Below are 16,173 nucleotides of genomic sequence, written 5' to 3'. Positions count from 1 at the left end.
ATAATACGTTGCATGCTGTGTCCTTAAATTACTGGACAATCACATTGTGTATCCACTGTTGGTTGGTTTATTCCTTCGCCCTAATGCAGAGACCGGCTCTTTTTGGACTACTGGTGATGCAAGTGACTGAGGACATGAGCGGCAGAGCTGAAGGACAGGTGAAATAGATGTTATTGTGTATTTAAAGAGCTACTGCACACTCAATAAGCCATCTACTGTTTTAAATCAGCCCTGAACTTTGCAAGGCCAATGCTGACATAGAGCCAGCATCAATGACTTATCTATCACTCCCTAACAGCTACGTACTAATACTCCCCCACAGACAGACACACACCACATGGTCTCTTATGGCACTTTTCCACTATACAGTTCTAGCACTACTCGGTATGGTTCCAGGAACGACCTTTTCCATTACTAAAAAAGTACCTACTCAACGTGGGAGGGGTTGTCACAGCACGACTCAGCGAAACTGCCGTGACTTCGTTTTCTACGCGACACAAACACATAAACAACGGAGGACATGGAGGCAGTGGTATACTTGCTGCTGTACTGTATGTAGCAGAGCCACTAGAGCAGCTACAATAAAGTTACCATACAGACATTTTTACAAAGTGACTGGTGTAGTTATACATTTTTACTATTCCACAAACATGTTGAATTTATGCATTGGTTGAGATGTGTAATACATATGAGAGGAAATAATCAACTCTACTAGTATACGTCCTGAGTTCCCAATTCATATTGAGATGTAGTTAATATGTATACACTTATACACTTTTTTTCTTTTGTAAGAACATTTCTATGATCCCATATCCCATAAAGGATTCATAAAAATGAGGGTGCAGAATCAGACAGAATCTGGAAGAGGGCCAGCGGTGCTATCAGAGAAGGAAGTTGCCTTGTAGTGCAGCATCAACAGCTCAGCCTTCAGCAGATGAAGACCCAAGTGAACAGTTGACATCAAAGGAATGAAACCATCACCAGAGGACATGGGCCTGATCGAGACAGCGATGGAAAAGACTTTCAGCCATCGCAGAAAATGGATCGGCACCCATATCACCTACAGTTGCAGACATTATCCAACATTACCCTCCTTTCATAGACATCCCATGCTTGGTAAGACGTTTACGTATAGGGCTTAAAAATGGTAAATAATGCAACATGTAATTTTAAATCCAAGTAACACATGTTCCTGTGATTGCTTTTTCCTTTATCTGCTAGAAACAGAGTTTGGAAGATTGTTCAATGGTAAGGCAGAAATCCGGAGGTGTTGACTGATAACCTCAGGTCACCTTGAAGGGAACATTGCATAAACGATGTGTGTTTCTCACACAGTGACTTTATCTGAATAGGAATGCAGAACGGGGACTGTTGTTATGATAACAGCAGATATTAAAGATGAACCAGTCTTGAGAGAAATAGTTCATCTCCTCCCACAGGCAGACAAGGGCACTGCTCTAGCTTTTGTACGGGCTGTGAATGTCAACTGTTTTAATGACCACTTTTATGCTTATACAGTGGAAAGAGCTGATGAGTTCAAGCTTTTACAGACTGCTGGGGGATTTGTCTGATTTTAGAGCGCTTGACTTTAATATATGTTTTAGGAGAAACCATCTCCATCATCCCTAGATATAAGGTTTCTGTAAATAACTTTTTAATGAGTCTTTTTTAAGATGTTTAAAATAATATTAAGTGTATTTAGCCATTTGTGTCGAGTAACATGCTTGTTTAAGATGAAGTGAGAGTGCTGATCACAACATGTAATTGTGATCAGAACATTCATTAATGTTTCCACATTATCATACATCGACATGTAACTGTGTTTCTTGAGTAGTTACACATCATTACACATCTCTGTGTTAATCTATCTGATACAGTCTCTGTATTAATATCCTTGACACACTTAATGTACAAAATTAACATAATGTGATGTCCTCAATTCAACTCAATGATGTGTAGGAATTTAACACAGGTTGTGCTGATATTGGTTGTTACAATCATCTCAGCAGGGCTTTGTACCTCACATTGTTCTACCTCATTGTCTCACATCCGTTTGAAGCCACTCACAAACCCAAGAACAGTAACAGCTGCAGATTGAACTATCAAAAGGGGCGACAGTGCTTTGTTTTGTTGTTCTGGGATTTTTACCAAAAAAGATAGTACTGAAGCCTTCTGTGTGTGTGTGTGTGTGTGTGTGTGTGTGTGTGTGTGTGTGTGTGTGTGTGTGTGTGTGTGTGTGTGTGTGTGTGTGTGTGTGTGTGTGTGTGTGTGTGTGGTGTTTAGACAGTGATATAGCAGTTCACACAAGCAGAACACCTTTGCTCTCTGATCTGTCTGCTCATTCGCTGTCTGTTTCCAAGGCAACCGATGGGAGGTTGGTGATTGGAGGAAAGATGCAGGAAGGTATGGACAACGTAAGGTCAGGAATTTAGTGACCTTATCAGCCCTCAATGATAGAGGAGGAAAGAGATAGAATTAAATAAATAAATGTGAAAAGTAGATACAGGCAGGCAGTGATGGATGCATTTACGTGTGCATGCATGAGGTAATAAGCAAACATATAACCCTGAATAAAGAAATCTTATTGCTCGATTAAGGCTTTAACTGTGGGAATACCTGGTTAGTATTCTATTGACTACATGAACACATGCTAGCACACACTCACACAGCCACACACCAGCACGTAAACACACAGCCAGCTACAAATGTGGGCAACTACATTTGAGATTCAGCGTATATCTCAAGGTCTTGACCTCATTTAGTCTAAATAATGTTCAGCTCCCAAAGCTCCCCTCTCCTGCCTCGTCTTCACTCCTGTGCTGCTTCCCCCCTTCCCTCGCTCTCCTTTCCTTCTATCTCAGTTTTCTTTCTCATTTCCTTTTCTTTATTTCCTCTCTGTCCCTCATTTCTTCCCTACTCTCTATCCTACGTCTCAAATAAATGAGTCATAGAAATATAGTGTTTTGCTCTGTGTGGGATGAGTTTACTTTAAGCTGAGCCAAATACTGGATGTAGATAATGCTGCCAGTATCAGCATGGGGATCAGTGGTGATGAGAAAATCAATTTGGATAACACAGGGGCCTTTTTGTAGAGGAAATGTCATGAAAATTTAGCACTGATCTCAAATGCTGATAACCTTCAGTCATCATTTTTAGCAATTTAACAGTATACTTCCATTTTTGAAAGATTAAGATGATCTCTGGCCATGGACTGCCTCTCCAGCTAAAATGATTTATCATTACTGTTCATTTTAAGATAGACTTTGGATGTTGCAAAGTCAAAATGTCATTTGAAAGATTTTCATGAATTTGGGTCTACAGTTTTCTGCCAGATGGGGTAAAAGCCAAATCGGAGCCTGAGTTTTTGGTGGAGTTTTGTTGGTATCACTGAACAGAGTGCAGAGAGCTGTACCGCCCTGCAATGGAGGACATTTGATCAGCTGTGACAGAGCACGTTTCTCTGCACATCAATATCCTGTTAATATTCTGGATACTCAAGTATTCAGTTTTGGTGTTGCTGCATCTAAACATAATATCCTGTTTACAATAAGCCTGATTATATCTTCTCCCCATGTGAAGAAACCCAAATAAGATAGCTGGCGTGCACCAATATTAGCTATGGAGCTGTGACGTGTATGTTTCTTATCTTGTTTACTGGCAGTTCTTCGTCTGAATAAGTTTGGTGCCTGAAGTTATAGTATCTTGCTCAGGAGCGCTGCAAGCTTTTCATTATTATTTGTATAGCTGGGCTAAAAAAATCCCCAAAACATATTTTATTTAATAATAATAATAATAATAATAACAATAATAATAATAATAATAATGATAATAATAAATTTAATTTGTATTGCACTTTACATTTCAGCAATCTCAAAGTGCTACAGAGCAGAAAATAAAATAAAAAAGGTTAAAAAGAGAACATGTAAAAGAAATTTAGCAAAATGCTTTAGTGAAAAGATAAGTTTTTAGGTCTTTTTAAAAACATCTGCAGTCCCGATCACCCATGATGTGGAGCTTGGTTCTGGGGGCTTGAAGGGTGTTTATGTTTTCAGAACGAAGGGTGCGTGAGGAGGTCTGGGGGGTGAGGAGTTCTTTAAGGTATAGGGAGGCATGTCCGTGATTTTAGGATGGGGGTGATATGATCATATTTGCGCATCCTCATCAGGATCCTGGCAGCACTGTTCTGGATGTACTACAGTCTCTGGATGCTCTTGCCAGAGATCCCGACGAGAAGTGCATTACAGTAGTCCAGTCTGGAGGAGATAAAGGCGTGGACGAGCTTCTCTGCATCTGCCAGGGTGAGTGTTGGACGGAGTTTGGCGATGTTCCTGAGGTGGTAGAAAGATGTTTTACAGAGGTGTTTGATGTGGGTGTCAAAGGTGAGTTGAGAGTCTATTTTAACACCCAGGTTGGTGACAGATAAGGAAAGGGAGATGTTTTGGCCAGAGAAGGTGATACTGGTGATAACGGAAGAGCGGAGCTGATATGGTGTGCCAACTAGGATGGCTTCCGTTTTGGAAGTGTTTAGCTGCAGAAAGTTGAGCTCCATCCACGCCTCTATCTCCTCCAGGCAGGTGGTCAGTGTGGATGTTGGCAGGGGAGCAGAAGTAGTGGGGGTTGTCCTTATGTAGAGCTGTGTGTCATCAGCATAACAATGGTAGGATATACCATGCCTGCTAATTACATTGCCCAGGGTGAGCAGGTAGAGAGGGGTGAGAGGGTGACTGTGGCGACTGCAAAGCGGCACAACGTGGAGAGACACTTAATACATGTCACAAAAGCTACCGTGTTAACTACCCACCGGGCAGCGCACTACGGACGGAAAAAGCCCGCGAGTTAAAGGCAGCTTTGGGCAAACAGCAATCTTTTTTCACGAGGCCGGTTAAAAACTGTTTCCTACCTTGTTGAATCATTCTGAATAATTATTGTGATGAATCATTAACGTGATCAGTGTCTTCACGTAGAATATCATTAATAATAATAATATAGATAAACCGTGCAACTTTGTTATTTCAGAAGTGTGTTATCAAACTGGTAGCCCTTTGCATTACTCAGTACCCTTGAAGTAGCTCTCAGTTTCAAAAAGGTTGGTGACCCTGCACTAGAGACAGTGTTTATCCCAATTCTGAAACATATGACACAGCAGGTACTTGTTGCTATGGTAAACACAGTCAATAGAGTTAAGTCAGCTAAACCAGCGGCATTATCTTTAGGGAGGGGAGAGTAATGGTATGGGTAATCAGCTGTCAAATGGATATGTTCTACCTGTCCACAATAATTGATTGTAAAATATTCCCCCTTCAGAGCTTGAACGGCATGTTCTGAACAAATGTTTGCAATGATAATGAGAGCAAAGTTGGCTTCCGGCACTGCAGATACACCTTCCAGTTTCAGAGTGCCTTCCCAGTTAAGGCCATTTTATATCAAGGCATACTGCAGGTATTTAAAGCGACACTTTCAACCTCTGAAGGTTATCTGCAGCTTCTTGGGGACTTTGATCATGGCTCCCATATGACCACCATGTCAGATTAGTCTGAGTTATCTGTAATTAACTGAATTTAGTTTAAAAATTAGAATAAATTAGGTGTTGCAGTGGTTAGGACTTGTGTCTCTCAGGAAGGTTCAAACCTGCAGGTCGGCTAGGGTCTTTCTGTGTGCCTGTTCTCATGCTTGAGTTTCCATACACTGTTCAAGAAACATGTTAGGTGATAATCACCCCACATTGTTTACTGTAACTGTGAATGTTAACAGTACAGTATGTGTAAGCCCTGTGAGGACCTGTTCAGGGTGTGCCCCTCCTCTGAGCTCAAATAGCCTTCAACTCCCCCACAACACTGCAGCAGGTACACAGGTATAGAAATGTGGATGGCAGGACAAAAAAGACAAAGCACTACAAAACAATGTATATGTATAAAATAAAACACAACAATGTAAAAACACTTCACAGAATTAGTGATCCGATCTTAAAGTAGCACAATTTGCTTAAAGTGAAAATAAAAAGGCAACACTTTGTAGCAAACCATGTCATTCACATACAGTGATCGTTTGAGCTCATATTGTTATGCAGTAAAGTAGCTGCCTTCAACAAGATGCAGCCCAAAGTACCAGTGTTGAAACCCATGAGGATTTAATTCCTAAAGCAGGTGTCTCAATAGTGGTATGGAGATAGTTAAGCTTTAAAAAAAAGAAGAAAAAAAAGGACACTGCACAGAAGAACACACTTCACAAGATTTGAAGACAATGCATAACAGCTAAGTGTGGCGCCACAAGCAACCTTACATGAAAACTATGTGAGTCAGTATGGTGAATGTTTAAAAATGCAAGCTTTAACAGCTCTGACTCCAGAGTGCACACAACAATTAACTCAGTACCTCATATTTTGTCCCTAAGGCAGCTAACTAACTTATTAGCCTTACTTCAATGAATGTTAATATATCAAATTGATTTTGTTTATACAACTTGAAAATATTTAGGTCCTGTATTTTCTACTATACAGATCTTGGTTCAATGTTCATGTTTCTAATAAAAATGTGAAATTCAATACATCATTTTTGACTGATCTTTATTTTTCTCCATTGTCTAATCTGTATTTATTTAAGTATGTATAATTGTTAACAATTTTAATAAGAAACCTAGCTTGCTGTTTCATTTGTATAGAGAAACAGAAACCAACACTGTCAATATCGTCAAACTGTCTGTATGGTAAAAATACTGTAGTATGACATCTTTACCGTATCATCCCATCCCCATCCGAGGCTTACTTTTTTGGTCATAAAACAAAAACTTGGACAAATTTTGATCTAGCTAAAACTTTACAGATGACACTGTCCCCAAAAGGATGAATAAGTCCATAATAATGTATGGCCACATGACAATGAAATGTCATTAAACTAAAAAAAGATTATCATTAGTGTTTCCAACAATCATGAGAGTCCCAGATGCTCAGTTTGCGGAAATTCTGATAACACCTGTAAGTTTTGAAAGGAGCTGAGGGAAAAATTAGTTGAATGTCAAACAGCTGGTATTTGATAAAGGAAGAAAAAACCTACAGTGTGTTCTGCATAGCCCCAGACCAAAAAATTCAGGGAAAGCATCACGGGAGGAGACCTTTTAGAAAAGCAAGGACAGATGCCAGGGGAGGGCATGTATAGGTCAGTCACCCAGTGACGTCATTTGTCCTCTACTAAGGAGGAAGGCACCCTGCCTAGTGAGGTTGCATTTTCCCGAAATGATCGCAGCAGAAAAGTGCTGATGCCACTGCATCATCTCTCCCAAGGTCTGTAACACTTGAATCAGCTCACAGGTTTATATACTACCATCAGTTCTGAAGATCGTCACGTTATTTAGACCCATAATGACTTCTGTCCCATTTCCTGTTCTTTAATCTAACCACCTCCACACTGTTTATGAGTATTTTATGTTTGTAGAGTTGTTGACTATCCATCTGATAATCGTGCTTCATGTGGAGAGCATTACTCTGTGATGAAACTGTATTCATCTGAAATGAGAGAATCCATTACAGCCGCATAACTCCACTGCAGATAAATTGTGCTGCGATAAAGGTGTCACATTCATTGGATTAAGTCTGTTTATGTGCTGATGATGAACGTTTAAACTCAAACAAATGTTTTGCTCCAGTTTTCCTCTCTCAATTCCCTCTGTAAATTATGTGTGATGAAAATATTTGGCAAGGGAGACCTGCGCTGAAAAATCGCTGTAATGCTACAATCAATAATTACTCCTAATCACTTTCATCTAAATGTGCTTATGCCATTTGATGCTTGTGTAAAACTCTGCATACAGCTTACAGCAACAACAAATTAAGTAGAAATGAAGCAACGACCTCGTTCAACCTCAAATGGTTTGTTTGTCTTCATCTAGTGTCACAGTTCTCATACGCTGCTGTTTACAATCCTTTGTTGCAAGCTTTTGTTTAATTGTTTCAGGAACTCCGAATAATACAAGTACAAACATAAAATGATAGGTATTATACTTATTCAGCAAATATGGGATTAGCACTGTAGAGCTCGTCCTTTCTTTTTTCCTTGAGCTATGAATAACGACAGCAATGAAAACCAATCTGGCCCAAGAGCTCTCCATATTTGACCATGGGTGCTAATATTGTGCAGTATTTAATTTAAGTGTGTTCTTGTGCCTATCTACAATAAACTTATTCAAGGTTGTTAATAGGTGTAACATTCAGAGAAGCAGGCAGAGCTAATGATAATTTTCATCATATGAGCCCGTAACATTTCATAGTCAAGGTTATTGGATTGTGTGCGGCAGAGGGCTGAGTCTACGCAGCAACCAAACACAAGTCACACAAGCAGGTGATTTCACTGCTTAGTTCCTCCACTCTGGTTGAAGTTATGCTAATCACTTAAAGTACTTGTAGCGATGCATTTTAGACCACCGCACCAGCAGGAAACCTCACCCTAGATGTTTTTTTGTTGTGCAATGTCATTTAATTAATCATCTGTCTGTGCTATTAGCAGGTAGAAAAACTGTAATCACTGAAGTCATACTCGCACATCCCCCCATTGTGCTGCAGTCTGGCAGTGATGGCCTACATTTCACTGAGGACTCTCTGGATCTCCCTGGAGATCCCTCCCCCTGCTCTGTTTCAGCTGTGATCCTCATACTGAGCACCAAATTATGAAGAAACCACTTTGCAGTTTGGTAAACGATTAAGTCAATCAACCCTTAAGAAATTACACAAATTTGCTGTAACAATCATACAACAAACAAATCAACTAGTAACATAACAAGGCAGTAAATTAGTTTAAAGTTCAACACATAAACTATATGAAATATAATACAAGAACTTGACAAGTATGTTGGGAACCACTGGAGTAAGCCTGAAGAAGCCAGGTGTGAAACATACAATTTTCTTATCTTATGTAACTGTAATTAAAAACAAGATTTGGTGTGCAATCAGACCTGAACTTCTGTAACTTATGAACTTGTATCTCAGTACACCAGACACATACACTATTAGACAGGCAAACCAGTCCATCATACCCTCAACTGACCACCCAGACAAACAAAAACATGCTCTTCTGAAGATGTTGACAGCTGAAATTCCTTGTGGCTATTCATATTGTTTTTATCGTCTCTGGAAAACTTCAGCCTTGCCTGTTACCTTTTTTCCCCTTTCCAATATCAGTTAACCAGGTAGCAGAGCAGTAAACATTCAACCCGCCCGACTCAAGCTAACCAAACCACAACCCCTCACTCAGTCAGCTCTTCGACTGGTTGAACGTATGTTATTAAGAACCCTGCCAGGGTTTCCACCAATTACAGTAAACCAGCCAGCCAGTCAGCTAGTGAACCAGTCAAACTGTAGAGTGTGTGCTCATGAAGCATGACAGTGTTTCCACACACCAATTACAGCAAGACAGTGGTACAGCTGTGTGGTGGCTTGGCACTAAGCAACACTATAAGTACCACTATCGATTGACGGAGAGACACAGAGAGTGGATGAGGAGAGCTAGCGAAAGAGGCAGTCATACTAAGTGCGGGAGCAAAATACAGACAGAAAAAGAAGAGAGGCGGACACACTGAGACTCTCTCTTTCCTAAACTGCGTTTCTCTTTCTCTCTGTCTCTCTCTCTGTTGGTTTAATGATGCAAGCATGTCACATAAATGTGCCGGTTTGTTTATTGTGTGTGTGTATTCATAGGCGCGTGTACACTTCGACAAAAGACCGGGATGAAAAGTGACAGGCCTCCCTCATTCCCGCTCTTCATTTCTCTCGCTGCTGTCTCTTCTGATCCTGCTAATTATCACAGTTTGACAGTGCAAGAGAGGAAGAAATACAGAGGGCGAGGGTAGGAGACAGGCAGGGGTAAACACAGGGAGAGGGAAATCGTTTTTGCAACAATGAAACAAGACAGAGAGAGCAAGAGCGGGACACAAAAATTTCAGATAGAGGGAAAGTCTCTAAAGATGCTTATACAGCCCCATTTTATGTTAATGAGGGTATGAAGTTATTAACTTAATGGATGCTTTATTTTATTCTCAAATGGATACCACACAGTTACCCACAATTCCCCTAACTCATAGCAACAAATAAATAAGTTTGCATGGCAGTAATACACTTTAGAATGCATAAAACTTAATATGCTAGTTAAGTGTGGCTGTATAAAACATCAAATTAATAATTGCATTCATTTCAAATTAACATTAAGCACAAAATTAACACCAGCTGTGAGCAACAGGTCATTCTTTTTAAAGAGAGTAAGTCAGATGTAACAGCATACTGTACATACAGCATACACTGTAAATTGCAGTCCAAACTACTTACAGCCAGAAGTATCTGCAGTGAGGAGTGAGCCACCTCTATGAACTGAAAATCCATCAGGCAGCCAGATATAGATATATATCGGTGGTCCTCAGGTGCCCAGGAGGGAGGAGGAGTGATGGGTGTCACCCTGCACCCTGGGCCGTTTTCCATCCACCAGGAGCGATGCATGGACAGGTTGAACGTCAGGACAAGGTCAGAGTCCTGGCAAGACAGGGAGAGAGAGAGAGAGAGAGAGAGAGAGAGAGAGAGAAAGACAGATGGAAAGAAAGAGAGTTGAATTACTTTCTCAGACATAAGGCAGAGCAGGAACATGGAGGAGGCAGGCTGAATGTCAGGGCAGGATTTCAACACGTTTTAATTACAACCAAACTGTTTGTCATATCCAGATCTGAGGGATGGATAGATAGGTAGACAAAGAAAGACAATGAGAGAGAGAGAGAGGTAAGAGAACAAATGGTTTGACTCAAGATAAAAATAGATGGGATCACACAGATTAGATCTGAATCATACATGGGTAGGGTTCTGATAAGGAAGATAAAGGAGAGACAGAGAGAGAAGAATGATGGAGGAGGTCAGAGAGACAAAGAAAGAGAGAGTGGAAAGAGAAAGGTTGAGAGAAACGTGGTAAAAGTTCTTTCATATACCAAAAGCTTTTATGATGATTTCAGCCTGAGAGAGAAAGAAGAGGCTTTGGGTTGCACTGCCATGAGAAGGGAAAATGTCATAGTTACTGTAGCAGCACTTTAAGGCAAACAATTTGTGATTTGTTCCCCTGAATTCTTATTTTTGTCATCTAGCACCACTGGCAGGTTGATAAATCATAATAACTTTTTTGATTTGGTTATTTTTCATCTAGTGCCGTCACCATGTCAATTTCTTTTGTGACCGTTATCTGCAAAAACAAATGACATTCTCATCAGCCTCAGCTGTACTTTATGATTAGTGCTGATTAGTAAATGCTAGCATGCTAACGTGATAAACTACTGTACAGTAAGGTGGTGACCATGGCAGACATTATATAGTCTGTCTGTTTAATATCTACATGTTAGCATTTTCATTGTGACGTTAGCATGCTGACGTTAGCATTTTCTACAGCCTCACAGAGCCAGGTCTTATTGAAAGGTCTTGTTGATTCTGTACAATGCAATTTATTTTCTGTTTGTACCATCACTGGCAGTGATAACTTGAAATAAGCACAACTAAAAAAAGGGAATGAATAAACATTTTCTGTCCCACATTGTTGCAGTTTTCACAGCAGCAGAAAAAGACCACATACAGTAAAGTAGCATTGGCTGATACAGTTGCAATGGAGGGTATCTGTTTTTGGCTCATTTTCAATCCCTTAATTTCTAAAGCCTGAGCGATGCACAATAAATCTGTTATGATAGTCAACTTGGTTTAAATAATGCACATATTAACGACCCTACTTAGCAAGGAGAGACGTATATCATTCCACAGACAGCCGTGCAAACCACACTGACACACAGAGACACACTAATACACACATGCCTCTAAACACACACATACACATACACACATGCACGCACACGGGTTTGCTTTGGCACTATTTTGCTATTAGCTGAATTAAAAGCCTTAATGCCTTTGTTAAAGACAAATCAAATTCATTACATTAGGCTGTAGTTTTCACAGCTTTAGAGTTTGTGCAATATTTTAGTGTGTCCTGGTAGGATTAAGGATTAAGTAGGGAATGAAGACAGTCAGGTTGGATTTCTGTTTTGCAAATTGGCTGGCGAGTATACAGAATTTTGCTAATAAAGAAAAAAAGATTACATTTTCTTGACAGGCATTTCATCAGCAAAAAAGACAGGTAAAATAATCTTATTTTCAGTTGAGAATCTAATATTCTGTTCAGAAAAAGATTAAGGTCATAAAAAAAAGTCTGACTCAAGTTGTAGACCCAAAAGAATCGTTGTTTCATCTGTGTGATGACTGAAGACGCAAAGAGGGTAAACATAGATTTTACAATAACTAAAATAACTGGATAATACCTGTGCAATATTTATAGTGACACCTCTCGTACCTTCTTAAAAACAAAGCATCCCTGGGTAATAACCATGTTTTTTTCCAGGCTACATAGACCAATATACAGATAATACCGAACAAATACAGAAGCAGGTGTACTAATTGTGCCCCTCTGGGTTATTTCCCCTACACAATTATTATTAGTTTTTGTGCTCATAAATTGAGCTTAATTCCCTATGTATAAGTTTTGTTCAGCTCCTGTCCAACCTTGAAAACAGCCTGGTTAACTTCAAAGAACACAAAGGGCAACTTGTTCTTCTTTTCCTCTTTTTATTTTCAATCCACTTCCACTTTGCTTTGTTTGCTTTGCAACAGTCCAGTTTTTACTTTTAGTAAAATATTAAGAGCACTCAGTAGAATTATAGTCAGCTTGATAGCCTTTAAAGAAAACAAAGGGAAAATGTAGAAAACCATGCTGAAAGCAAAAATGAGTCTTCTAACTGGCTGTTGTGATGCATCTTTTAACAACATATCAGAGAAAGTCTTTCAGTTTTATTTTCGTGTATGTATGTATCAAAAACCTGTTTTTATTCCTAGAAAGCTGTGCTTCTTCAGATGTTATATTGTAATATTATCAATATGATAACATAATCCTAAACTCAGAATGCATTTTCTTTAAGATTTTTTTTTTGCCAGTAGAGAGAGACAGGGAGACACACAGGGAGAGAGAGAGATAGGGGTACATGCAACAAGGGTCCCATGGTCCCAGTTACATGATATGTGCCTCAACCATTACCCCCTGTCTCGACAGCAAGTGTGTCAGACATGTTTTTCACACACACATCACACGCAACAGATAAACTCTCATTTTAATCTATGCAGCTGTCTGCACTGGCTCCAGCTCTCACAGTTGTAACCATTACCTGAAGAGTTCAGGTAGGCTCCAGATCTATTTTCCTCCGTTTTACATCATTGCTACAGTCACATGGGTGACCTATGCTCAACATTACACCTGAATGCCTCCTGTGTAGACACACAGACGGAGCGCTCACTGTTGCTGCTGCTCATGTTACGTTTGCTGTCTAGACATGAGGTTAGGTGAACAGGGTGCCCCTCAATGTGTTCACTGTGACTGTCACCTTTAACTGCTGAAATAAGGAGTTACATATAGACACATTTTCAACAGAAGATCACTTCACCATTACTGTAGGCTGCTTATTCTTATTCTAGTCACAAATAGTCAATCTTTAAATAAAGCAAAAGAGATCCAAGTCAACAGAGGAGAGGAGTTGAAAAGCTTCTGCTTCTACACTGTATCTATGTCTTTATCTTTACCTTTCCCACTAGTCCGCCCACCACATCCACACATGGCTCTGTCACCTCCCTCTGTATTGTTCCTTCTTTTACTCTTTTTTTTCTTGTTCTCTTCTTTTTTAATTTATAGTTGGGTCTCTCTCTCTCCCCTCCCCCCCCCTCTTTTTCTTCCTTGGCCTCTCTCTATTTCAGTATAATGAGTAAATGCCTCATTAGCACAGAACTCTGATTAATGCCATCTCCCCTTGTTGTGCTCCTCTTTTTAATGAGTAAAATCTCTCTAAATGTCTCACTTGCTCCCTCTTTGCCATCACTCTGTCTCTTACAGTCACTGCCTTGCTCCTTATCTTTCTCTGTTTTTCTTGCTTTTTTAAATCTTTATTTCCCTCTTTCCACCTCTTTTCTTTCTTGCTCTTGTTCCTCTTCTCGCACTTTTTTCACTGTTAAACAGGGATGGGAGGGGAGTCAATAATCATTACAGTACAGTTTTTATCAGTGCTTTTCTAATGAACCTGTTGAACAAGCACACACATGCATATGCACACATACACACACACACACACACACACACACACACACACACACACACACACACACACACACACACACACACACACAGAAACAACAAACAAACAAAAAAGTAATTATCAGTGAAAAGCTGAATTTGGCAAAATGTCATCCAGAACATGTAGGATGCACAACTATCTGCAGTATTTTCTCACATTGTGAAAACTGAAATGAAGAATGTGTCCAAACTCAGCCAAGCTGATAGTTTGGCAAATAAGTTAAAAGAACAAAATAAGTGGCAATTTTATTAAAAGTAAACCTAAAGACACTAGACACAGTGCCACCAATTTATTTAAACAAAACTTTGTTTTGCTGATGTTAATTTTCTCCAGTGAAAAACAGGCTTAAACCTGTGAACTTCTGTGAATCATGGTTCACGCCATGTTTACATTACCTGACCACCTGTCACTTGAAGAGGCCATGCCCTTAATTATGCATGACTTAAAATTTAAATGGATACAGTTGTCATGAGGAAAATTAGCTATAGCAGGGGTCTCAAGTCTCACGCAATGGCCAGTTCTCACGCTGAAATGCACCACACACAAGTACGTGGGGAGTGAGACCTCTGCACTGACTTCATACCCATGAATATCAACATCATTATAAACACATCTAACAACAAAATTGATCTATAAATGTAAGGTGCACTTCTCTTTTCCTTTTGTATTTAATTGCCTGAGGATGTTGTCAGCGAGTTCATTGATGTTACAGGGTCTGTAATATATATTGGAACTAGAGTGGTATAAAACTGTATTATCTCCTTTCCATTCATCCGGCAGCAGTGAGCCACTACAACAAACATCTACCACAGCAGCACAGCAGATGGAAAAAAAATGATATTAAAAAAAAATAAAAACACACACACTAGAAATTAAACCTATTTTTTTCTTAACCAAGTTCAGTCCTGATGATTGTAAATCGTGCTTTTGTTATAAAATACTAGAATTATTTTGTTCATTACTTGCACAAAAGATGAGAAGGCCAAACTCAAATTGCTCCATACTCACAAGCCAAATACAAAACAATTTAGCTGTAGTTGTGTACTAGCATTGATGTATTGATTTTATATGGAGGAATTCATTTAGCATTGCAACATTTAACCTACTAGTCTGATGAAGCCGTAGCTCCAAAATAATCTTGAGATATTAATCTGTGATGAATGGGCTGCTTGTCTTGCAATCTCAAGCGGAAAATATTAGCTAGACTAGTTCCTTACTAAGCATCATCTCTGACGGTTAATCTACACATCTTTCTTCCTCACTTTCTGCATCTTTCACCTCTATATCTTTATATCTCACTGTTATCCCTCTTTCTGTCTCTCTTGCTCTCACACACACTCACATAAAAACACACAGTCGATAATTTCCAGTGTGCCAGTTGAGGATCACGCACTCATGCTCTCAGGTCTTTGTCTCTGACTGTGGGCTAGTGCTGCTTCAATGAACCACATCTGTTTTTCTCTGCCTGTCTCTCGCCACCTCTCCCTCTTTCTGTCTCTACCTCTCTCTCAATTTCCTATCTCTATTTTCCTTTGTCCTCTGCTCCCAAGAGATGGAGAGATGGAGGCGGAAAAAGACCTTTCAGACTGGTCTTTCCTCTGATGGTCTGAAAATCAGCAAGGGGGGGTGGGGGGGTATGTCCTTTTTAATATTATCTGGATTTAAATCTCACAGTACTTTAATACTTTAAATTAAAAACACAATCTGGCAAAAAATCTTGTATTTCCAACTCAGAACAAATCAAGCTCAAAGCTTTTGGCAGAATAAGAAAAAGTGGCGCTAGTGATGAATGAGTTTAACAACATGGTGTCCAATTCTGATTAAAGCAGATGTAACATGAAGAAAACTGAAAGATGTTTTCCACCCAGTTAATGTGAAGGCTGAGCTAGGAAACTGAATATGGATGATTTTCCACCTTCTTTTTGCTTCAGCATCTGCTCTTTAAACACAAACAAGCATACCTTAACCCACATAGACTCACATTTAATCTAACACCTTTTTGCA

General features: G+C 39.6%; 1 protein-coding gene across 2 annotated transcripts in view; it reads right to left on the bottom strand.

Annotated features, from left to right (window-relative positions):
* nkain2 (sodium/potassium transporting ATPase interacting 2) overlaps positions 1-16,173 on the bottom strand; it is an 85,200-nt gene that overhangs the window by 8,008 nt on the left and 61,019 nt on the right. The window contains exon 4 of one of the 2 annotated variants that reach the window (XM_053337527.1): positions 10,307-10,507. The exons of the other annotated variant lie outside the window; for it this stretch is intronic. Within the exon in view, the coding sequence (XP_053193502.1) occupies positions 10,307-10,507 (201 nt within the window). The remainder of the gene's footprint in view (positions 1-10,306; positions 10,508-16,173) is intronic. 2 annotated transcript variants of the gene reach the window in all.

This window comes from Scomber japonicus, chromosome 17 (genome assembly GCF_027409825.1).
Source record: "Scomber japonicus isolate fScoJap1 chromosome 17, fScoJap1.pri, whole genome shotgun sequence".
In the NCBI taxonomy this organism is placed as follows: Eukaryota; Metazoa; Chordata; class Actinopteri; order Scombriformes; family Scombridae; genus Scomber; species Scomber japonicus.
This window is presented reverse-complemented; position numbering and strand designations above follow the sequence as displayed.